This window comes from Cheilinus undulatus, linkage group 3 (assembly GCF_018320785.1).
Source record: "Cheilinus undulatus linkage group 3, ASM1832078v1, whole genome shotgun sequence".
In the NCBI taxonomy this organism is placed as follows: domain Eukaryota; kingdom Metazoa; phylum Chordata; class Actinopteri; order Labriformes; family Labridae; genus Cheilinus; species Cheilinus undulatus.
The window spans coordinates 44,336,554-44,361,612 of record NC_054867.1 but is presented as its reverse complement, the minus strand read 5'-3'; the positions used below and the strand labels follow the sequence as shown (position 1 = coordinate 44,361,612).

The window sequence follows — 25,059 nt, the reverse complement described above, 5'->3', positions numbered from 1 at the left end:
GTCTAATTTGCGAGCTCCCTGACAGCTTTGCAAAATAACCCCCCAAAACTTTATGACTTATTAAAACCAGTGTTTATAACTTAATTATGGAGAAAGGGGTTACAACAAGAAGTAGAATGACCACAAACAGACCTCTGCCATACAGACCATACGGATGTCCTGCACCCTTGCTCTAATTTTGAAAATAAAGGAAATTTGTGTTTGGTACATTATTTCTTTGTTGTAACAATGCTTCTTGGTAATAAATATTATACCACTGGAAAGCCTGTTTATTACCCTTTTAAATGGTGCCACATTTGTAAGGAACATGCATTTGAGGGATGAGCAGCAGAGCTGAGTATGTGGGTTGCACCCATGAAAAATGTGCCAAATCTTCTCTGCCAATGCCACACAGCTTATTTTGCTGTTGCTGTTGACTCTTGTTTTGAGCTTCTGGTACCCCCATGTGCTGCCAATCAGGTGCCTGATTCTCAGCACATGTGAGCGTGGGCCCTGCTACAGTGGTCAGTAGATGTCTGCTTCAAGAATGGGCATGCCACGTTTGACTGATCTGGATAGGGCCTGTTGGTTGGGCAACTTCAAGCTGCTGTTCCAGAAAACCAAGTTACGCCATTGTTTGGATTGAACCCCAGTACCATCTCCAAACTGAAGGCCAAGTTCCATATAACGGGGAATGTCAGAGACAGCCCGCGAAGTGGGTGTCCCAAGAAGACAACACCCCAAGAGTGGGTAGGTGTGCTGTTGGTGCCAGAGTGACCATTGGCTGACTTACGACAAATGCTGGTTGAAGAATGGGATGCCATCCAACAGCAGTGTGTGACCATACTGGCAACCAGCATGAGGAGGAGGTGCCAGGCTGTTGTAGCTGTGTATGGATCTTCCACACACTACTGAGGCTCCTGTTTGTTAAATTAATAAATATATAAATATGCCTTGTTTCTTCAAACTTCAATTATCCAGTCCACCAAACACCAAACAAGAGTCAATGGCAGAATCAGCTGTTTGGCATTGGCAGAGAAGATTTGGCACATTTTTCATGGGCGCAACCCACATACTCAGCTCTGCTGCTCATCCCACAAATGCATGATCCTTACAAATATGGCATCATTTAAAAGGCTAATAAACAGGCTTTCCAACGGTATAAAATTTATTGCCAAGAAGCATTGTTACAACAAAAAAATAATATACCAAACACAAATTTCCTTACTTTTTGTTTAAAGTTTATATTTCACATTAAATGAAGAGAAAATACATTTCATTTTTAAGGTAAATGATCACGTTTTGTCGCACTTAATGTAATTTCTGTGTATATTTATATTTCATATTAAATGAGGAGGAGATACTTCTAACTTTCAAAGTAAAATGTCGTGTCTGGTCGCATTGTATGATTAGTTTTATCATTTATTTTTTATTTTTACTTCAGTTTAAATTAAGAGCAAATACTTGTAATTTTCAAAGAAAAAAGATTTTATCTGAGGGATCTCTTGAACTTCTTGTCCTGTATGTTATTTTTTATTTAGATTTTTTTTTAATTAAATCAAGAGGAATATGGGACAATATTCTTCATTATATATTTATTTAGGAATATTATTGTTATTTTTATATGTCATAGTAAATTCAGATACAATATGTGGTCTATTGTTAAGATACTGCTGATTTTGTTATTTATCTTTATGATACAGGTTCATCTCAAAAAATTAGAATATCCCAAAAAAGTTCAATATTTTTGTCACTCACCCATAATTTTAACAGATACTGTTTCAAAGTTATTGATGTTCTGAATGATGCAGTTTGCGGAAAGGTCCACTAGGTGTCACTAAGCTTCTGTAGAAAAGACTGAACGAGTAGAGAACGAACAGAGTCAATCCTGTTTGCAGACAGCTGACAAATCTGAAGAAACTTAGTGGTTTTGTTAAAATAAAAGATAAGATTATTTATGGGTTATTATTTCTACTTCAAGCTATGTGTTCTCTCACAGAAAAGGAGGATACTCTTAAGGCGAGTCTGTTTTGACTGAAAGAAGGAACTTAAAAAATATCAATGATAAATGGACTTCAGCCTGTATAGCACTTTTCTACTTGTCTGACCATGCAAAAGACTTATTCTTACTCTGAAGGTCACATTTATTCATTCACCCCACTTTCACACACTGATGATGAAGACTGACACGAGCAGCCATCACTTACCCCATTCACCATCAAGGAACTAGTTTAGGTGTTTAGAGAATGATATGCACCGTGAATTAACCTGCATTTGAGCTTTCTGTTATTTCTGTACTTAACTATAATTCTTTAAACATGCACTGTACAAAGAGTATCATTTTTTTAATCACAAGCATTATAATCCAGCCTGTAGGCTGAGCTTAAACACATTTTGTAATGAATAAGTATTGTGTTTTATGCAGAGTATTTATTTCATTTGATAAGCTAATGTGTTTTTAACTGTCACAGTAATGTGTCCTGTTATAATGTGCAGCACTTCTAGAACAAACTTTAGTGCAATTAAAATCACTATAAGAAATGTCAACTACGTCTTACAGTGCTGGATGTGTAATTTTAAATTGGACTGATTAAATCATCTGAATGTGAAGCAAGATAATTTTGCTGCTGCAGTACATAAAGAGAGAAGGTTTTAGTGTTTACAGGGTGACTGTGAGGGCTGCAGTCACATGTCAGTATGTCCTTAAGCAAGAGATTTAACCACAGAAGGCTCCCATTGCTGTGCCGGTGCCATGTGAAAAAGTATGGATGTGGACCTAAAGGCCAAGTTTAATGGTCTAATAATGCATAGCATTTGGTGTCTGATGCCATCTATTGTCCCTATGTGGAAAAGCACCATCCAGCCCCTTATACACACACCACACCGGACCAGGCTAATTAAAATGCCTTTATTTCCTATGATTACAGTTTGACAACACACAGACGTATTCCAACCATCCCATCATTTTAATCCCATGAGTCATTCAGTTCCACAGAAGTGATTTATGAGCACATTTTTACGGTTGTTTCTCTTATCCCACTTTTTTTCTTTTTTTTTTTTTTTGCTAAAAAACAAACAAACAAAAAAAATACGTAAATTAACCATGCAGATCACAAGAAAAGGCACAACTATTGACACACCTCTACAACAAGACAAAAACAAGAAAGACTTTTGGGCATTTCTGTTGTCTGTGTTGTTTGTGAAGTGGATGAATTGAATGATGGCGCAGATGGGGATCAGGTCTTTGGATGTTCTGTATCATGGCTATGCTCACATCGGAGGACTAGAGACACAATTATTGAAGCAGCAGGTTGGCAGTATTGCATTGTGAATATCATTGTCTGGGTCTGCTCTGTGCTCAGGATGGCTTTGGAAGGAAGACAAGGATTTTGTTGCCTGCATCGCAGAGAACAGACATATAGGTTATTAAGAGAAAAATAGGGACCAGAAAGGCTAAATTTGTCTTTTATAAATAGATAAAAAAAAGAATGTAAATGGCAGTTCATGAAGATGAGAGGGGATGACCCTAATCATATGTTAGCACAAGGTGGCATGAGGTGTTTCTTCACAATAAAATTTCCGCAATGTTGGGGCTTTGTTTCTTAAAGTTCTGACTGGCTAAATCATGTTTTTACAATTTTCACAACAACAAAAATCGTTTAAAGGTGGCCTAAAATGTTTTATAAGAGTATTTAATTCCCTTAAACTATCCTGACTCTTTGGGTATGTTTTATGTCCAATGAAACCCTTTCCCATATTTTTAGTTCCATGTTCATGACAAAGACGCTGTAAGATAGCAGTTACTAGTAAACTGTCAATGTGTTTTCATGACAAACATTTGCTACAATACTCTATGAGTATTGGTTTTCCAGGGGAAAATATGTAAATATTGAAAATGAGTACTATGCTAGCTTAATGTGAACTTTATAAATATAATTAAACTGTGCTGCATTATTCATCTATTAACATATTGATTTAAATGAAGTCAATGCTATTTCCTCTTCATGTCCTGTGTACGTGTGAAAAATGATCCATATCTGAATATACAAAGCTGTCATTTTCCTCTGATATCACCCTGTGAGTAGGCTAGCTACACTGTTGTCTTTAAGCTAATTTTAATGGCTTGTAAGGTTTGTAAGCTGTTCAAATAAAAGTGTTCTTATGAATCCTAATATGTTAATAAAACTGAAATAGTCTGCAAATGTCAAAAAGGTTTTTACAATAAGTAGGCACTAGGCCTGTTGTGGTGTAAGCTAGCCTACGGTTTTGTAGCCAGCTAGATTACCAGTGTCCCAAATCACATAGTTCTGTGATAAATACTATATTTTTAGTGCATACGTAAAAAAAAACTTCAAATCCGATATTCTACTAACGCTCTTAAAAAGTCCAAGAATTGGGTGTGAAACAATGGACTCTTTGAATCAGTGACATAGCATTTATTGTACTGTTAGCATGATAGCACGCTAGCTTATGTTAGCATCTGCTAGCTAGCTAGCAACGGCAGCATATTTCAATCAAGAAAAGGGCATTTAAGCCCCAAACAAGAACATTTTCTTTAAGCAGATAATTTTAACATAAAATACAGGTTACGTGAATCTAATGGTGACTGAAAATAGCCGTCTATTTTTGATTATAATTGCCTAACATCTGTTGCCATCATCACTTCCCGCTGTGATTAAGCGCTCTGTACTGCACTTAAGTCAGGGTACTGTAATACAGCATACTTACAGCAGTATTTGGTTTGGGAACACTGTAAATTTAGCTGGCTGGTGGTCTGAAACCCTTTTTGTGTAAAATGTGACAACAAATTGATAATGTAGTGCAACCAAATTCATAGCATGCTTATTTTGTGTATGCAAGAAATCCCTGATGTAAACTAGATTGGCCACAATTTTTAATAAGGCTATGACACATAAGTTCACTGGTCGTACTAGACTCACCCATAAAGTATTTGGGCTCTCAGACTATAGTGACTTAAAAATAAACCATATCGGTTTGCATTTTAAACCCTGTTAAATATTGTTAAAATAACTGTTTAGTCGAATGACTTTGTTTTTGAATGGAAAGAGGTCACATGATGCAGTGATATCAGGATTTTTACTATGGTGGAATGGCAAACTAACTGTTAGCTTAATATATATTTAGTATGTAGTAGAAGTGGTATGAAGAATATGAATTTGGACACTGCCCTAGTGTGTGCTTAAGCTAGTTAATGATAAGATAGGAGCTTGAAATGTTGTCCAAACCATATGGGTGATTAAATTCAGCCCTTCATCTATTCAGATAAACTCTATATTCTTGCTGAGTACAACAAGTCCTACTTCTTTGGGGGGATTTTATAAAATTCCCCTAGTTTAGCTTTTATAAACCTGGGATACAGCACTAGATACTTTATAGCAACACTAGCTTCATTGTTGACATCAGAGGAAAATGGGCACTGTGTAAATGTGGTGGATGGTAAATTGACTTGACTCTAAAAGCAAAAGGTAGTGAATAATCCCCACATTAAACATGTCATGGTAAACACAGCATCATTACTTCAGAGCATGCACAAGTGACACAACACCGGCTCATCTCATTGCAATCCATTAGTGTGACTGTGTTCACTCATTAGATACCATGTAATGAGGAGTTTATTGATGGCTTTGCTGCATCCTTAATATGCTGTGAAAGTAATTCAAATAAATAATCCAGCATAGATAAAACTATGATAAAGTTAAATGTTACGTTTGTTTGTCATATGTAAATTGACTCATTTCTCATGTGAAAGGTTCAGTGTAACACGCTAGGGTAGGTTTATTTGAAAAGCAATGAGATGTGAAGGTAAAACTCAATGAGGTAAAGAAAGAGGGGCTACAAGTCGATCAATTCTTGTATTTAAAAGTAATCAACTTCTGGCAGGAGTAAATAAAGGAAACACTTACGGTACACTGAGATAGAAAATCAAGGAGCTGGCAAATATTCTCCTTAATAGACATAAAGACAGTTCAAGCAGAGACAAACTATAGTTATTACATGACTTGTAGCCCAAGCATAATCCAGTTTAGCACAGTGGACACATACAGTGACAGAAAACCACACAATCATGCACTATTATGACAACTGAAGGGTTATTTCTACATATATATTGCACAATGTGACCCTGCCTTCGCTCTAAAGAAACCCGTGAATCCTTACATGAGTAATTCAGACATACATTAAATCTCATTCAGCAATAACACATACACAGTTTGCAGTCAGTGCATACTCTTTTTTTTACTCTTGTTTTATTATCAAAAAATGACACAGAACACAAACACACATACACAATATAATCATGGTTCCTCTTCAAAACATGCTACTATTTACATCGTCTTTTAAATACATGCTGTAGCCTATTCACAAGAGTTTGCGCAATGCATAATGTTAACAATAGGAAGAAGTAGTACTGTGAAGGACCAATCAGTGTGCTGCTTTTCATCCTTCTGCAGGAACATTTTTTTACTTCTGACGACTACCTATAGAGGCAAAAAACAGCTGTAATAGTTTGGATTTTATCTGCAACTGTGTGCCTGGTTCTAAAATTTAACTGAAGCCCTAATTTATAATTGAACTTTAAATACCAATCAGATTGAAGGACTTGAATAACCATGTGTTCTGAATTACTTAAAGTCCCCTCTGCCATCGAGATTAACTTTCGCTGATTGTCAGAGATCTAGACAGAATAATGTTAAGAGTTATGTCTCTCATTTAAACTCTGATTTATAATGTTGTTTTTAATATTAAATATATATTCAAGTGTATAATTATTGAAATGCCTTTAACAAGCTAGAGTGATTTGCCAAAGGTGCAACACTTGACATGCTGTTGTTAACATCATCCTTGATGCTGACGAGTGTTTCTATTAGTTGAATGAGCTGAATGTTTTGGTACACTTTTAATCATTTAAAAGTAAATTCTGTGAGAAGTGATGCTGCTTCTGGTCATTTCTATAACATTAAACACTTTCTTCATTTTCAGATCCAAGCTATTGTACTGATTACTGTTTATCATGGGAATACAGTAACCTATTGTATCCATTATGCTCCTACATGCTGTTTTAGGGGAATTAAACATTTCTCTCTCTCTTTCATATCAGTTTCTGTGTTCCAAATTTCTTCTAACCTTTCAATGCACCCTCCTTCAAGGGTGTTCACACTTCTTTCACTAAGGGCCATAGAAAGAAAATGATCAGGGTTGACATTGTCATTTGATATACCTCATCTTTGCTGTATTCTAGTTGGTAAAATTAATTAAAGGTAGGTTAGGATATGCTAAGTAATTGGAAATTCTGAAAGAAAAACTTAGACCTGGAGAGAGCAGTAAGGGGAGCAAATTCAGGCACCTCATGCTGGTATTTGCTTCTATAATCCTTTCATCTTTATTCATAGGGGCGTTACAAATCAAGATTTTATTGTTTTGGTTGCAAATGTTAGCCATTTTTCATTTCAATTGAAGCATGAAAAAGCATGTAAACAAATCTGGTCAAAATGTTTGTTTACAGACAAAACACAGCAGCACCAGTGATATTACAAAGCATGATTGGCTGTATGTTGGCATAATGACATGGCAGGTTGTGATTTGCAGAACACAAGAGAGGTAACAAAAGTGTGTTTGTGGCAGTTTTTGCAGTTGTGTTGAACAATCACTGCAGTGTTGTTACCATAAGCTTGCACATCTAAATTTATTGTTTAACTGTTAGCATGTAGCAAGCACGGCTTATCTAAGTCAAATTCCTTGTACATTTAATCACAACTGACGAATAAGGCAGATTCTGATTTAAAAAAAACACCAATGAAATATAAATTCATAGCACTCATTTCTCAGTGCTAGCAATGTTAGCCTGCTAGCAATGCTGAACTGATTACATTATACAAAACCACCATGGCACAACCCACACAAATACTCTATGTAAAGATAAATTCTGCTTAAATAATGTACTAATACATATCAATTTTTTTAATCAAACAAGTTATTTCAAGTTTTTGTAAACTAGTTGCTTACATTCTCTGACATACAGCCAATCACAACATCGCCAACGTCATCATAACAATGTAAAGCCGATCATATTGTCTAATGTCACACTCTAAGCAGATCTGGCATTCCCAACTGGACATATTTCATTTTAAATTTACTCTGCTGTGAGTCCATTTAAAATGATCTGCAGGTGGACCCTGGGCCATGGTTTTCACTTTCTGTTTTAGAGCTATGGCAGAGGTACCAATGAGTGCAAAAGTTTGGAAATCAGTATAGTAACTCTGAAGGCTGGTTACTTAATGCAGCTTTAACTTTGAAGTTGAACTTTACAGGTGAATTTTCTACTGTTTAGGGTTTTTTTTTTTTACTTAGATCCAAAAATGACCAGTTAACCTTTGCATCATTTAATAATGGTATATCTATATTTGCTCAGCATTTAAATGCCATGTGCCAAGACAAATATCATTTTTGTGTGCAAGCCTCTAATCTTCAAAAAAGTCACTTTTCAGGAAAATTGTAAACCAAATACCGTGCTGTCATAGTTGGTATCATGCTTTTCTATATAGTTAGTTACTTGTATGTTTTCATTAAATTAATATTTTACCAAGATTGAGCAACCGAGTAGTTACAATGTTAGAGACCAATTAAAAAAGGAATAGAAATATCATTTAAGGTCCTCCAATCAAAGGGAGTTACAGGGTTGAGGCACAAGCTAGTTCTCATACTTTCAATTTGTAAAATCCACTGACAAATGTCAATGGTGACCAATAGCACTGATTTATTATAGAATAGAAAAATCAATAAAAACGGAGATACAACAGTAACAATATCTATTTAAATGAAGGGTTGCAAGATGTCAGTTAAAATTCAGTTAGGTGTTCTGTTGCATATAAAAATCAAAATCCCAAAGCCATTTCTTGCCTCCTTCCCTCTAATCACTCTAGCGCTGTATGTCTGAGATGATGTATTAACACCACCACATTGCAGTAGTCTGTCTCTCCAGCTTTACAAAGCTTGTTGCTGATGACTGAACGACTCAAACGACATGAAATACTGCGAGGCATGATACATGTTCTGTTTGGTTCAAGCAAATGATCCCAGACATGTTTATCATATACTAAGTTTGATGAAGCATTTGCCCTGTAGAGACTTTACAAATATGCAATTTTATGTGAATTCTTGTTCTCTTAAAAAGTGCCAGCTACAACTTACAATTCAGATTCAATTCTCTATAAAAACTTTTTTTCTGTGATCCTGAATCTATTTCACAAGCACTGAAGTGCACTGCAGCATGTTCTGTAAACTACCACATTCAAAAAAGGAAAAATGTATTCTTTTCATGGATATGAAAATAAAAAATGCATTAGATGGCACTGTTTTTAGGAAGCAACAGCAGAATTCAAAAGAAGCATAGTCATAGTTGGTTTGAACATCATTGGTTAGCCTTCTAGTGTCCTTACTCTGCCGTCAGACGGGTAAGGTTTTACATCCAAGTGGTCACACAGCTCAGTACAGATCTCAGATGGCACATTCACAGTGTCCCTGACTACCTTTGAATTAGTTACTCTCTCTAAGGTTCCCTTCAAAATAAAACAATGGAGCTTAGTGTATTCTTTAAAGTGTCATATCAGGAAAGGCACCCTTGTTCTCCTATCCTACATCAGATTTGTTAGAAGACACTGAAATGTGTTTGTCCCTAAATGCATAGATGAAAACAAGCAACTTAAACTGAACCACTGTGTCATCCCTGCCATACCGTTTATTCTACATACTCCTTCTCAAACATGAGCTGATTAAACGATCGTTTAAAGTGATTTCTCTTGAAAATATATTGCAACATGAATTGCAGCATTTAGTGACATTTATCTCATTCACTCTCAAATCTGTTTTGCATTTATAGACTTAAACAGACTCTATGCAAGAAATAACCCAATACTACAGTACTTTCTATTGCAAGTTATAGCACACTTAATAGCAAGCTACAATACTGGGCATGAAGTATGGAGAAGAGGGGAGGTAAGTAAAGCATGCTCTATAAACTAAACTAAACTAAAGCTTTATTTCCAGCATTTTCTTCTTCTCATTCAGTGTCAGCACCCTAAAAATCAGTTTCAAAGTTTCTTCAAAGAAAGAAAGACCAAAAGTCGATCACTCATGAACCAGTCACCCGGTTACTCAACGCCACTCCTCCCAGCACTCACTAATGGGTGAGATGTGATGCTTAAAAATAGTGAGCGGGTTTCTAAGACGTCTCTTTTTTTGCTGAGCAGGTTTCATGACGAGTTGTCATTTGGTAAGTCGTGGGTTTTCATGCAAAGTAGGGGCGGGGCTTAGGTTTCTGAGTTAGTGCATTAGCTGGTTGGTGGAGCATGTTACTTCTTTGCATTCAAGGCTGCCAGCTGACCGTCGATATCCTCCTCTGGCTGCAATGCATGCCACTGGGCGATGGGGCGGCGTGGGTTAGCCAACATGTCGGACCAGTGCTTCAGGCCAAGGCCGGTCGCCTTACTGCCCACGAAGATCTTCCCGATGGCGTCGTTCTTACCAATCTTGTCGTAATCAAACACTGTGACCGCCACCAAGATTTTCTGAACAGTAAAAGAGAACATTTGATTTTGTTGTAGTTGAAACATCTGAGTATAGCTGTAAATGACTTTAAAAGCCCTTTAAATGCACAGTTTATTAAATTCTACCACCAGGGGACAATCAATCGAAACAATGGCACAAAAGTGCTGCACAGCTTCCTCTGTCTGCACTGTTTACTTCTGTTTTTTCGAATGACTGTTAATTGAAAACAGCTCTCCATAAGGTGTATCCACTGAACAGTAAAACCAATGTTTTGATTTCATCATTGAATTTTGCTCTGTGAGGGAGAAGTAATTAATGTAAATGATCTTAGACTTCAGACCCACCAACACTGATGAAGACGAGGGGCTTCATGTCAAGCAGTTTAATTTCACTTTGCAGCAGACATTATTTTGTACTTGATGTGTTTCTCTGTTGATTATCTTTGCAGTTCGAGGATATAATTGCTCAGAGAGTTAAGATATTGTAATCTACAAACCATTATAACTAAGCTGAGATGTTACATAACATCTAAAACTATTGTTTACCATACTTGTACTTCTTTTATCTAAAAAAAAACATGCAAGTTAATAGTAGTTTTCTTTCAATATATGATTAATCATCATTAATCACAGTGTATTTCTGTGATTAACTTGGTTATTTTTTTCAATTACCAGCAATGGTATATACTAGTGAAAATACCCCAAAAGAGCTTGTACACATTCAAATTTTAAATTTGTATATTTTTCTCTGTCCTTTTCATTTTCATATTTAATGTTTAGTCCTGTTAATTGAGAACAACACTAACTGGAGTCAAATTCCTTGTTGCTTGAGCGTACTTGGCCAATAAAGCTGATTCTGACGCCGAAAAGCACTAAAAAGTGCAGTTCTGACTTCTGAGTCTGCCATGCTGTTTTAGAAGCCTGCTGGGATAACTTGCATGGCAAACACAGAAGGCCCATTTTAACAGCTTTCCACCCGCATTATGGGAAATTTAACAACAAAACTATCATATCGGCTTATTGTTTAGTAAATAAACCTCATGTTTTTAATTAACAGAGAAGTAAGCTACAGAGGGTGGTGCTTAGCAGCGAGCCATCTCTGTCTTCAAGTGGAGAAAAAGTGCTGAGTTGCTCACAGTTAGATTTGATGAGCCTATCTTAGAGGTGTGCTGGTTTGGTTTGTGCCATACCTGCATCTGCTCCAGTGGGATTTCAAAGCTGAAGGATTCATTATAATAAGGATTCAAGGTGTTCTTCTTTACTGTGGTCTTCTTTTTCTTCAGGCGCTTGCCCCCCTGCAGCAGCTGGATCTTCACATAGGGATCTGAAAAGAACATCAACATAAACTTCTTTTCCCCCTTTTCCTGCAGTATTTATCAGCTATTATGTCCTCTGTGAGGACAGAGCAACAACATTATTTATTTTCACATTTCTTTTTTCCTGTTTGTCAAAGATGTTGTACTTATTGGCTCTGGCCTTGTGGAATTACAATTGTGAATCCCAGGAGTACTGCAATGTCACAGCTCAACCATGCTTTGTTCAAAATCGATGTAAGCTCTGGCGTTCCCTTTTCGACATAAATCTGCTCTAATAAAGGCTCTCAGGACCAAGGCTTGTCTTCATCTTCAAATACTTACAGTGAGTCACAGTGTGCAGACCATTCTTTCTACGTGCTTAATGTTTTAGGTCTTAATGATTCTACCTGCCATCATTTGCACTTATTTATTACTTTAATTGTGCAAATAGTGTTTTCAATGTATTTTCTTGAGTTTCCGGTGGCTAGGACTGGTACCTTGTGTAACTTGAGTGCCCTTTATTGGGGCACTGCAGACTTGAGCAGTGCAGCCCCTTTATTGTTGCCATTCTGCACTATGATGTCCAAATGCATGGTAGGATGGTTTGTATTAAGCTGCACAAAAAAAACTTTAAAATAAGTTTGTTTTTGTTGGTAAAAAAACTACTTATCCATGTGAAAAATTTGTAAGAATTTCTCAAATCAATATCAAACATTTCTGTGATGATATTGATTTGTTGAGTTACTTATCCCCATGTTGCTATGCTTTCTGGCTTAAACCACAGCCTTGCTATTGATGTCTTTGGTGTAGCTTGTCTACCAACAGTATGTAAAATTATTTGCTTTTATATTTCAGCATTTTTGGAGCTCAATACTCAAAAAGAGTGGCTGTGAGAGACCAAATTTGCTCAGGTGAGTGAGTGAAGTTTATGCCTGGTTCATCACACAGCCTAAGAGAGTATTAAAAAACATTCCACTTACTGTCTTGCACCCTATTAGTAGTTGAATAATCTTGCAAAATCCAGCCATTTCTTTCGTGAAACATTGTCAGAGGGTACACGGGTTATAAACACCAGTGGCTGACAAATTTAATAATAGTAGCATTCTTACCAGATAACCCACAGGCGTCCATCTTTTTCAGGTTCTTTGCCTCCAGGATGCAAACAGTGAGTTTCCCAGCGGTGGGGACGTAACGGAGGGAGATGCAGATGTCTCCGAGTTTCTCAGGCTGAGTGGTCAGCACAGAGAGAAGAGACAGACATGACAAGCACACATGCTCATCAGCCAAAGAGAATGCTGCATGTTTTCAGTTTAGGATGATGTATTCAGTAAAAACTCTTACATTCTGTCCACTACATGCCTTGCAGTTTTTATTATAGGATAAAATGAAGGTGTTTAATTAATCTTCTCAGTATGAAAGGATCTATTTGGATTCAGAGGATTTCAAGGCTTTACATTCAAAGGCAGAGAGAGTCAGAGTTTTTACCTCGGTTGGTTATTTTCTGGAATTAAACTTTCAGATTTTTTCAACTTTTTCTAAAGAAATATTGCTGAATCATAAAGCTGAATTTAAAAACTCTTGACAGCACCTCCTCTTGATCTGCGCTCTCCAGATCCCGCCACTCCTCTATCGGCCGTCCCAGGTCGATGGTGTTCATGGGAAGCTTCACCTCACCGATAACGTCATGTTTGGAGAATCGGTCATAGTCATAAACAGACATGCACAAGGTCTTCCCACCGAGCTCTTCATAGGGAATCTGATGGAAAGACAATTTGTTTTTAAATACACAAACTTTTATTCTTTTAGATGATATGACTGTATGAGTGAAGTCAGGAGTGATTAATTTTGTTTAACCGTCTGAGACCCAGCATGTACATATGAGGACATTACATTTGGGCTTTTCTGCCACATAGAAATCATTTCTGCTATTAGAACTTTTGAGAAAATTGGCCTCAATTCCCATTGAAGTTTAAATAACTTGAATAAAATGATGGCAGATTTTTTCTGTTTGCATATTTCAGAAAATTTGTTTAAAAATCTTCAAGTATTTTCATAGAAATTTTGGGGACTTGTTTATATTCTAGAGAGTTTTGTGAAGGTTTGAGATGTTTTGGAGAAATTGCTTTAATTTTTTTCTTCTTTGAATGGTTGGGGTATTTGGACATTTCCAGGCTTTTCATTGAAATTTGTGACATTTATTTGTTTTTTTATTTGTAGGGGGGGTCCTCAGAATTGTTAAAGATTTTTAATGGAAATCTCTGGAAATATGTTTGGATGTTTGGTTTTGTCATTAACATGGAATTTTGGGGAAAGCATTTGTTTTCTGGGAATTTGCTAAGAAATGTAGGGGGTGGTGGGGGGTGGGGGGGTTTGCTTGAAAATTTTCAGGAATCTACAGGGGTATTTTTGAGAAAAAACTTTATTGGAATGTTTAAGCTGTATGATAAAGTTTCACTGAAATATTTGGGAACAACTTACAGATTTTTTGGGTACTTTTTATGACAAAATTCTTGAAAATATATTTAAAAATTTGTACTCAAAATCTGGGTATCTTCTTTGCAATTTTAGGAGATTTATGTGGATTTTGGAAAGGGAAATTTCCAAGAAATTCCTGTTCAAAGACAAGGCTGAGCTTTTAAATTCAGGTCCTACTGATCCCAAATATTTGGGAGCAACTAAAATGCATTCCAAACAAAAGCTCAGGTCTCAGGAGGTAAAGATGACTTTAAAGATTTTGCATTAACTTCACATCAGTTTTTCACATTTTTTGCAGCACCAAAAATCTGTGAATGAGTAAAAGCTGTGCAATACAAATGCACAAATGACCTACAAAAACAACTTAAATTGAGTCACATTGTAATCTGAGTTATAAATCAAGGACAGTATTGAACAACATCAATTGCAGCAGCCAACTGAAATCCAGGCTTTTGTCCTTCGCAGACATCTGTCTAGACTTGAAATTAATTAAAAATTCTCATGTCAAAGAAGAAAAGAGGAAAGTATTCACAAAAGTATTCATTCAAAAATGGCCTCTTTCATCAGCCTTTATTTAGAGGAATTTGTTTTGAAACCAAAGCAGAGTGGCCTAAACTTTATATTGCAATATTAAAACATAGAAAGGGATAACTCATTTAAATTAAGTTCTAAAATCCCCTCAAACAAGCCTGTGATTGCATACTCTACACGTCTTTGCACAAGATCACAGAATTTGATACTTCTCTTCTAACTTCTGTGAGCCTTCTGTGGTTACACACAGCCCTGCAGCCTCATGCCCTTATATGGGCATAAAAGGGGTGTTTCCCCATGCTAATAAGGAAAAACATACATGTGCTTCCACCTTATGAGCACACAGTATTCATCAACTTAGGAACACAAGTGAGAAGTTTAAGAATGTGTCATGCTTTCAGTGTGGGTTTTTCTTTTGAACTTAAGGACAAATTTGAGAAATATCTTCAGGAGATATTGGAGGATGAGGCCCAGTGATAGTGTTTTTTTTCTGCAGCAGCAAACTTTCAGACAGGAAAAGCTTCCAGCATGAACCAGAGTCATGTTAAGTCTCAGAGGGTTTTATTAGCCGGGAAAGGAAAGAGCAGCATGTACTCAGAGCTGCACAGCCCAGTGAGTATACACTCTGTGGCAGCACACAGCAGTTACACTCACACACTGGCAGTGGTGAAGATGGTGATTTTTTGCAGCTTATGTAAATTCACACCCTCCAAGGATCATTCATACATGTTTGATATTTTTCTGTTTACAGCTGCATCGATTTATTTGACAACAGAGCAGCCTTGAAAGATAGCTGCACACATCTTCTGCAACAAAGTCTGGAAGTGGAAGCAGTCACAAACTGACAAGACTTACCTTAAATACGAAAGTCTCATTGAAGACAGGGTTCAGCGTTTTCTTGTGGACTTTGGTGTCAAACTTCTTCTTCTTGTCAGGTAGGAGCAGAACTCGGACATAAGGATCTGAAGTTCCTCCAGAGTCCATGGACATGAGGTCTGCGGCTTGAAGGATGCCGATTGTGAGCTGGAAGATAAAGTAAGGGACAGAGAAGGGTAGGCAGAGTTTTATCACGCTAAATTAAATCAAAAGTTTGTTGAAATTTTTCATTCTTTCAGGGTCACTGCTGCAAGGATGAGTTATATAACTTTATCTGACAACTTAAGCTTTGCAATCAATCACTGCAGGCTTCCTGCTCCAATGGAAACATATTGAATGTCAAAAGGTTTTTTTTGTGTCACAAAGCTGTCAGTTACAAATTTATATTCTTTCTGAGTAGATAATTCAAGGAAATGTTTGCGCCTGGAAAATCAAAGACACAATGCACCTAAAAATCATCCTTTGGCTGTTTTATGTTGATTATTAATAAAGATTTTTCCTTTTTATTCAGCACCTACAGCCTCATTATTTCATTTAATGAAACACACAGTCCACATGCCAGTGAGAATAACATTATTTTAATGATGAAATTGAGGATTTTTGCTGAATATGTTCCTTTTTTTCTCTAGGCAGCTACTATGTTGAAGTGATAAGACTCACAGTGTGTCCTAACAGCATGCAATGTGAGCAAGCACCACAAATCAGCCTAATTCAACTGTTTCCTACTGAAGTGATCTAACAGTCTGGAGATGATGCAGAGCGAGGCAGCATGGTGCAGTGCACCATTTTTACCCCATCCCCCCATTTCTATTTTCCTCTCTTCCGCTTACATTGAGATAGACAATGAAGAAGAAGAGAGGTAGATGACCAGGCACCAGATAGGAATATTTCCTTCATTTTCTTCCACTTTTCTCATTCAACAGATCTATTTATACAAAGTGATGATAGTGGTGCAGGAATAATATCTATTTCTGTGCTTTAAATGTTGTGGTCTATCAACATGGAGTCAAAACTATTTAGCTCGCTGCCTTCAAAAGCTTGTCCATACAAAACAACACACTTCTGTTTCTCTACCTTCAAAATAAAAGCATCAGATGTCATACAGAATGAGGGAAAATGGAAATTTATAAGCAGGGAATTAAATATTTAGTGTAACTGATGCAGCATGGACAGTGCTGGTGTAATGTTGCACAATGTGATGCAACATCTGATGCTTGCATGGTTAGTGAATTCATAAACCCCTTATGACAGAATTAGCAAGACCAATAGTTTAATACTTTGGGTTTATCTCTGATTTTATCTAATTCATTATTTATTTAGTTGGTTAGTGAGATAAAAAGCCGTTCAAGCTGTTATCAGTCTCGTCTTTGCAGTAATCTATTTGGCAGCCAGTTAGTTTCATGTAGGATAAAGATGAGGAACCAGCAGTCTGCCCTCTGCTGTTCTTTATTCTGACCACCAGCTCCTCACACATTAGATTTCAAGCTTTTTGGTGTAGAAAGTGCAGGGCTAACGTTCTGCTTAGCTTTGTCCAGTCTAAACATTAGTCCAGTACGTTTAATCACACAAAGCAAAACATGGCTTAAAGTATGACTAACAGTTCATTTCATATTGTTAGATCTGAGAAATTTAAAGTCATTCAGCCTTGAACAGTTTTAAGCTAACATTTCCCCCCTCAGCTTTGGCTAAGCTGTTAGCATTGCATGCACAGTGCTCAGCTAATGATGTCTATCTGTTTAGCATTGTGCAAGCTAACTGTTATCTCAGCTTGAGCAAAGCACGGCTACACTTTTATCAAGCTCCAGGACACCAGCTACAAGGCTGACTATACTACTATATTAAAGCTTTTGATGTGGTATTTTAATATGTTTACATCTTAATGTCTTTCTTTTACTTCATGTCATGTCTTTTGAAGCTCTGGATGTTCTAGATACCTTGTTTATGGCTCTGTAAAGCACTTTCAATTGCTGTATGTAGAAATGGTGCTCTATAAACCAGGGTGCTTTACCTTACCTGCTTTATATTCAGCAAACAATCTTTTCAGGGCCTGTGTCTACAGCCCATGATCTGAGTGCTAGCAGTGCTCATTCTCAATACAAAGCTAGTATATACCAGTGTTTTTAGCTCTCAGCAGCCTGGTGGAAAGTGCCGCTGTGCTCGTTGATGTCACTACTCTCTCACTGACCAATCAAATCAATGCTGCTGTCTATGTCAGGATAGGGTTCCTAAGATTGTTTTCATGCTTTCTGTACGATATTTCCTCAAAAAAGGAAATACAAAGCACAGAGCAATTTTAAAAAACGCTTTACGGATACCACAGAGTAAAGCAAAAGTCAACTTTTGTAGCCTACCATCAGTAACAGCTGGTGAGATGCGTGCAGCTCTAAAGCTGAGTTTGTGATTGATGTTGTGGACACATGCCTTAAATATCTAGCTCAGAAAGAAAGCTAATTGGTGCCTTTTGTATTTTTGAGCACTGTGAAATTGCATGTATGGGCTTAAAAATATCAGAAAATGAGCCACAGACTCAAATACCAATCATTGTCGTGTCACAGATCTTAAACTATCCATTATGCTTCCAAAAAGGTTGTGTAATGGCTTTTAAAGTGGCCACAGACCTTTGTGTTCTCAAAGTCATAATCAATAGAGTACTGCAGCTTTCCCAGTTTCTCCTGCTCTTTCTCTTCCTCTTCTTTCTCCTCCTCCTCTGTCAGTCCGGTCTCTCCCTCGTCATCATCGTCATCCTGAAGTTTCTGTGGTCAAGTTAACGAGACAAAACATGGTGTTAAAAAGTCAGCAGAGCACTCATCCCAAAACAGGGCTCCCCACAACAGCCAGCATGCCACAGACACTGGAGCTCCAGGAGTTTTTTAACATGGGAGATACATGTTTTGGTTACTGCTTACCTGCACAGCCCCTGGTGATAATAACCAGGGGTTTATGATTTGTTCATTGGTACCATATCAATACCTATTTGTACTTTTTGGAAAATCTGTGCACCGTGTCCTCTCAGTGTTTTTGCATCAATTCTTCAACATGCTTGTGCAGTAAGTGACAGCCAGAGTCAGTAGAGGCTTTGCATGCTAGTTCCACTAAGAGGGGCGGTAAATGCATTAAAAAAAATCTGATTAAATGAAGTAATAGTGTAGAAATCCCTTTTCAAAGGGCTTTGATTTCACTTAATGAACAAGGAGAAAATGTTTCAATCAAATCCCCTAAGGAACTAGCTCACAAGAGCGAAGGCCAGTGCAGATTAAAATAATAAAAGCCAAATAGGACAGAGTACTTAGTGCAAGGAGATGGGTTTGATACAACCTACAGCTTTTACAAGATTGCAATTTGCTATTTTCTTCAACCCTGCATCAAACTTTCATATTTCAAGGTAAGACCAAATGCATGCTGTGTTTTGCCTCTAAATTTATGTGGCACCAAAAAAATGCCTCTCTTTTCCAGCTCAACATTATTACAGGAAATTGTTCAGGATTAAAGGGCACAGCCAGCTATTTGAATTTTTAGAGTCCTATTGCTGCAGTGCTATTATTGTAGCTAATTTAAAGCCTAATTGCAAAGGTGGCCTTGACTTTGAAAACTTTTTCTTACTTTTTCAGGCCATTCAGAGTCTCTGTATCCAACCTCCTTCTTGTATCTTACAATCAAAGAGAAAAACTGGCAGATATTTGGCTCTTCATGCAGTTTATCATCACCGTTTCATGTCTCCCAAACAACCAACCATGCCCTTTATCACATGCACAGATTAATAGTGTTAAAAGTGTCTTGCATATCATCTCTTGGTCCAATACGTTCCATATTGGTGTGAGTTACAGATACATTGTCCCAGGAACAATGTGTTAGATGGTTAGACTCTCCTCTCTGGGGTTTATGGAGCACATCATAGCTTTCCATTGTTACATTCTCAAGCTGTCATAACAAAAATCAAAAGTTGGGGAGGGCTAAAAAGAAATTAAAAAAAAGGAGCCAAGGAAGCTAAGACTTTCATTCCATGAAACCCCCCTCCGCCCCGGGGGGTCAGAGAGCATCACCGTGAGCTATCCACCTACCGTAGAGCGGGAGTCCACCACAGTCAAGAAACACGAGGCACACACAAGACAGACACAACGCGGGGAACAAAAAGAAGGAGGAGAGCAGAGAGAGGAAGAGATTCAACTCACAAGACACCAAACACGCTACAAAAAGAGGGGCAGTCAACACCACCACCACCACAATCATGATGAGAAATGACACGCTTGTTTTCAGCTGAGGATAATACATTCTCAATGTGGACACAAGTAATTGATTGATCTAATTAACAGGCACTGCAGTCATGGTGATCTATGATTAATCCCTGACTGAATCACTAACTTTTTTACCATCATTCATCCTCTGATTTTCCATCCTTCGCTTTCAAAATCCCTCAATAATACTGGAGGTTTCATGCCTTCATCTATCATAAGAGGCAGCTTTTTGTGCTTGCAACTTGTGAGACTTGAAGGAACTTTCCACTCGTAGTGCTCATTTTTCTTTGCCATCCTTTAACAAAGTGTGCCATTTTTCACCACACGCCACAATGGAATACGTCACACGTTTAAACGACCACCAAAACAACATCGAATAAAAGCAGGGGAAGAGAGCTCTCCTTGTGTCCTCTACAGCCTGGGCTACAAAAGCTGCTGGTAAGAGATCAAACGTGGTTAGCTGGAGACATTTTAACTGCAATAGCTTTAATACATGACAATAAATGCTTTAGTTTTTAATTGAATTTGAAATAAAAAAAAGGAAAAACATCACCAAGCACAGCCTGGTAACGTAGCTTTTTTAGCATGTAGGGGGCACACAGTGTCATACCTCGCCACCCTGCATGTTCTTCATGTTTATGCCATCCTTGCCCTTCTTTCCTTTCTTATTCTTCTTCTTCTTGCAGCAGCATTTTTTGATTATGCAGAAGCAGCAGGTGAGGATGAGCAATGCGGCCACCACAGCGATGGCAATCAGAGCCCAGGGCGGCACTGTGGGTTTCAGAAAACAAAGAGAAAACTGAGATTTAACAGCAGCACTGATGACTTTTAGAAGTAAATCGAATCTTAGCAGAAAGAGAGGCTGCACTGCAGCATTACTCACATGGGATTTTATCAATTTCATTCAAGAATTTGCTCTTGATCTCCTCGAACATGTCATTCTTGTTGATCTCTGTGTTGTTGGAGCCAGAGGTTTCTGGCACAGATGTTGAGATGACAGCCGGAGGGGCAGTGGGAGCCATGGTAGCGGTGGTGGCACCTGTGGGCTCGTTTGCCGCCATAGCCTGCGGCTTTCTGAACAAGTTGAACTTCATTGTCAAAGACTAGGTGCAGCGTCCCTGAAACACACAGATCAGACAGAGAGAGACAGGATATGATGAGTCAAAGTGTGAATTGGCATGACCTCAAAAGTGCATGATGCCAGGAGAAGTACTTCATCTTCACTTGATCTTTGCAGTGCATATATTTTGTCCTTATGGCTCATATTTCAGGAAAGTACTACTCTGAATATTAAACACAAAGACATACCTTATCAGCTGCACTGGACTTTGTCCTGTGGCTGTTCCATCCACTAACATTTCTATATTTCACACAGCACTAGGCAGCAATGTTGACCAGTAAACAATGATTTATATTTGCAGGTTAAATCAGTGGTAACTACTAAAAATGAAAAGCAAAGCATGAAGGGTGTGCAGACAATATATGTATGTAAGTTCACTGTTTCCTGTTTTTTTTTTTTGTCATTCTATTATTGTACTTTAGCCCTGGGACTGACAGATTTTTCTGATTACAGAGCAGAGCATGGTCTTGGACAGACATAAGGAGAGAAAGATCAGAAGACGCTTGTTGCTGTTTAGCTCATATCAGCCTGTTTGCAATGTTTTTTCTGAAGGAGGTGTGACATCAAGATAATATAGCAATGGACAAGTAAAATTAGTATAAGCAAAGATACAAAGTCATGCATTTAAATATTTATCAGTAAAAGCAGATTAAGTAAGCAGCCCTAATAAACCTCCTGCATAACTTAGCATCAATACTGACAATCATACAAGGGCGAAGATTGAAAAATAGCCCCAAATGACAAGTTCTGTTTTTTTTTATCATATTAACTTTCTACAGGAAAAAAAAAAAGAATTCTACCAACTTTCCAGGAGAAAAAGCAAATTTGATGCTACTCTGATGTCACTGTAAATATGGAGGAATAGCTTAGGCTAGCTGGTTGTTGCCTCCAAAAGAAACTCAAACTACCACCTGGCAGTTTCAAGCCTCACTGAGCCACAGCTGCCAGAGAGTGAAAGTGGTTGTGGGTAAAGTGAGTATGGCTGCTAAGGGGCTACAATAGGGTGCAAGTTCACTGCGACAATACGGAAGGTTGCAGCAACCTTTAACCTTCAAAATCGAATTAATGTAGCTTTACATCCAGCTGTACTTTTGTGGCAAATTTGAAAAAAATCCATCAATGCATTCTTGAAATATTTCAGGTTGACCCCAAACTTTAATGTATTCATCCTTGAGTAAGAGTGAAACTTGGTGCACAGCTTTAAGAAAATCTCCCAAAGTCTTCTTGAGATATTGTGTTCACAAGCAAGGGAGCTGAAAGACTGTGACCTTTGACCTTAGATAATATAAACAGTCATCCTTGAGTCAGTGTGAGCATTTTAGCAAAGGCATAATAATGTTTATCCAAAGAACTTGTGTCTTCTGTTTTTTTTTCCTTATCAACATGAATTACAGTGTCAAATTGTAATACGCTGAATTGTTCCTACATTAACCTTTAATAAACAGCAGTGATTTAGTGTTGCTTTTATTAGCTACAACTTGGCTGTGGTTTGCTGGTACCCTCACATTAAAACACGACTCCCTAAAGACAGCATGCTAAGCTGTTTTGAGCCTTGAGGTGTGTTCAGACAGAATATAAGCGTCAGAGGCTGAAAATTGCTTACAAAGTCACTGGAAAAATGCATGTGGGTGTCATTCACTGCGGTTAAAGCAAACCAAGGCAATATTTATCTGCTGATTAGAAAATGTTTTAACTTGAGCATAAAGGACAGGGTATTCCAGGGTTTTTATGAATCTACTTCATCCTCATAAAGAGAATAAAGAAAAAGGAGACCTGAGGGAAATAACAAACAGGACTGGAGTTCCTGACAAGTTCTGAGAACAGTCAGAGTCTCAGCTTGACTCAAACTCACAGATAAAAAGACCAATTATTGCTTAGCTGGCATATTGGATGTCTGCGGCAAATCTACACAAAAACACCAACAGTTCAGTTGTCAAATGCAGACAAGTGTTGAAGGATGAAAGCTTGCCCCACTTAGAGTCTGATGAAAAATTTGAAGATACCGAAAGAGGATCTTTCCTCACTAATCTTTCCTTTGTTGTAATCCTTAGGCAAGCCTAACCTAACTACTTCCTTTAGCCCAATACCTGTGAATGATATAGTATTTGATGTTTTAAACATTAATGTAACCTATATCAAGTGTGTATCCTAATGTTGTGTAATGCTCAATAATGACTTTAAAGTAAAGCCCTCTCTGGGTTTGTTGTTATCAGCATTGTGTTCACACTGATTGGACAGTACTTCTTGCAGCTTGTTTATTTTTTACTCAGCAGCTCAGACATGTTTCATACATGTTTTGTTTTCCCATGAACACCTTCCTGTCCAAATGTTAGCCCTGTAACCATGTGGGGATTGAGAGAGGTAGCCTTGCCCACTCAGGGATGCTAAATGTTGAGGCACAATGGCTGACTCTTGTTGTAAATGCAGGAGAACGAATTAACTTCCAGAACCAAAGAAAAGACGTTGCCTGTTCTAAAGCACCCGTTCCCCACCTGGGATCCAGAAGCCCCTAGGGGGCTTTGTCTACTCTGCGGCTGTCAAAATAGATTTGAATTTATCAACTAAAACCATTACATAGTTTTTGTAAGAACATGCATGCAGACCTATTTTCTTAGGTTTTTTCGATGAAACAGTTCTAACAGTAAAGTCTCACTATTTTTCTTGGTATGGGTCTTGGAGGTGTCAGTTTTTCTTATATACAAGTAGGGTTGACTTTATGGAAAAAAGGCTGAGAACCACTGGTCTAAAACATGTCAGATAAACAAGAACTGAATCAGTGCAGTTAAAGATGTCGCCTCAGAGCAAGAAGGGTCCTAATACAAATCACAGTCAGTCTGGGCCTTTCTTTGTTAAGTTCCATGGTCTCCTTGGCATGTTTGGGTTCGCTCTGGGTATTTGGGCTTTCTTCATCAGTCCAACATCATGCTTAGGCTAATTGATGACACTAAATCTGAGGTCACTAGATAGAGGACCGCAGTCTGGATCCGGATCCAAGTGCCACCCAATCCGACCCATACGTACCTGTTATATCATTCTGATAACTGATCTATCTTCACCCATGCAGCTTCTCTTGTCTCAGTGGTAGCGACAAGTGATGCCAATCAGATGCCTCACATAGAGGAAGCACTGCCTGTGAAGATGGCGGGTGTTTAAGTAGCCTTCAGGTAGCTATAAAAAGTCAGAAAAGTCTCTGAAGCTCAGCAGAGGGGAAGAGCAGAGACACTGAGCTTTTAAATATGAAAAAGTGACTACAGTATTTATATGTTCATTCTTCCCACAGTGGAATTAAAACCAACATTCCTTAAATGCTTCAACACACTTAAGATCATTAAATGCAGTATTGCCAAACACGACAAGTCAAAGCACATGTTTTTGAACCACCACAACGACATCTAGTCTGAAAGACTGGTGCTAAAGCACATCTACAGAGTCAAAAGTTACATACTATACCTTTAAAGCAGGGAAAAGAAAGGAAAAGAGTCAGTGAGCTTGTTTACCAAATCATCTCTAAACAATACCCTCAAGCAAAAATGCCCAACAGCGCAAAAGAGCTGAATCAATGAGTTCTTTCACTGCTACTAAAGTGCTTTTTTAATCTTCATTCATGATTTATTCCTGGTGTGGAGATCCTGACTAATAAATTAAGATGATCCCATTAGTTTAACAGATGAGGAGATCAAGAGCAGCTTAAAACATCTTAACTCTGTGACAGATAGGTGGACGCATAAACAAGTGTTAAAGGAGTCATAACAACAGCAATATTCATTTTTAGTGAGAGATTAAACAAAAATTGGTTTAGAAATGGGCAAAAACTCTCAACTTAGAAATCCTCAAAGATATAAAAGCCATGAGAATGAAGTAAAGTCATCCATTATGCTGATGATGTGAGAATTTACTGTCATAATGAAGAATGAGATGTGAGTGTCTCTCCCTTTTTGAATTAGTTACCCGCCAAGACAAAAGGGTCAGAGAGAAAGACCTGGGCAGGA

The 25,059-nt window shown here is 37.7% G+C and overlaps 1 protein-coding gene across 3 annotated transcripts in view; it reads right to left on the bottom strand.

The window, feature by feature from the left end:
* Positions 1 to 1,190: 1,190 nt before the first annotated feature.
* The window catches only part of LOC121506876 (synaptotagmin-2-like), a 63,239-nt gene continuing 39,370 nt past the window's right edge, over positions 1,191 to 25,059 (bottom strand). For 2 of the 3 annotated variants that reach the window (XM_041782853.1, XM_041782854.1), the window contains exons 2-9: positions 20,834 to 21,068; positions 20,561 to 20,721; positions 18,337 to 18,471; positions 15,698 to 15,865; positions 13,425 to 13,592; positions 12,946 to 13,063; positions 11,732 to 11,865; positions 1,191 to 10,562 (exon numbers count right to left, since the gene is read on the bottom strand). In XM_041782853.1, the coding sequence (XP_041638787.1) occupies positions 10,347 to 10,562; positions 11,732 to 11,865; positions 12,946 to 13,063; positions 13,425 to 13,592; positions 15,698 to 15,865; positions 18,337 to 18,471; positions 20,561 to 20,721; positions 20,834 to 21,044 (1,311 nt within the window). In that variant the 5' untranslated portion in view covers positions 21,045 to 21,068 and the 3' untranslated portion in view covers positions 1,191 to 10,346. The remainder of the gene's footprint in view (positions 10,563 to 11,731; positions 11,866 to 12,945; positions 13,064 to 13,424; positions 13,593 to 15,697; positions 15,866 to 18,336; positions 18,472 to 20,560; positions 20,722 to 20,833; positions 21,069 to 25,059) is intronic. The other variant, XM_041782855.1, reaches the window with a different exon arrangement.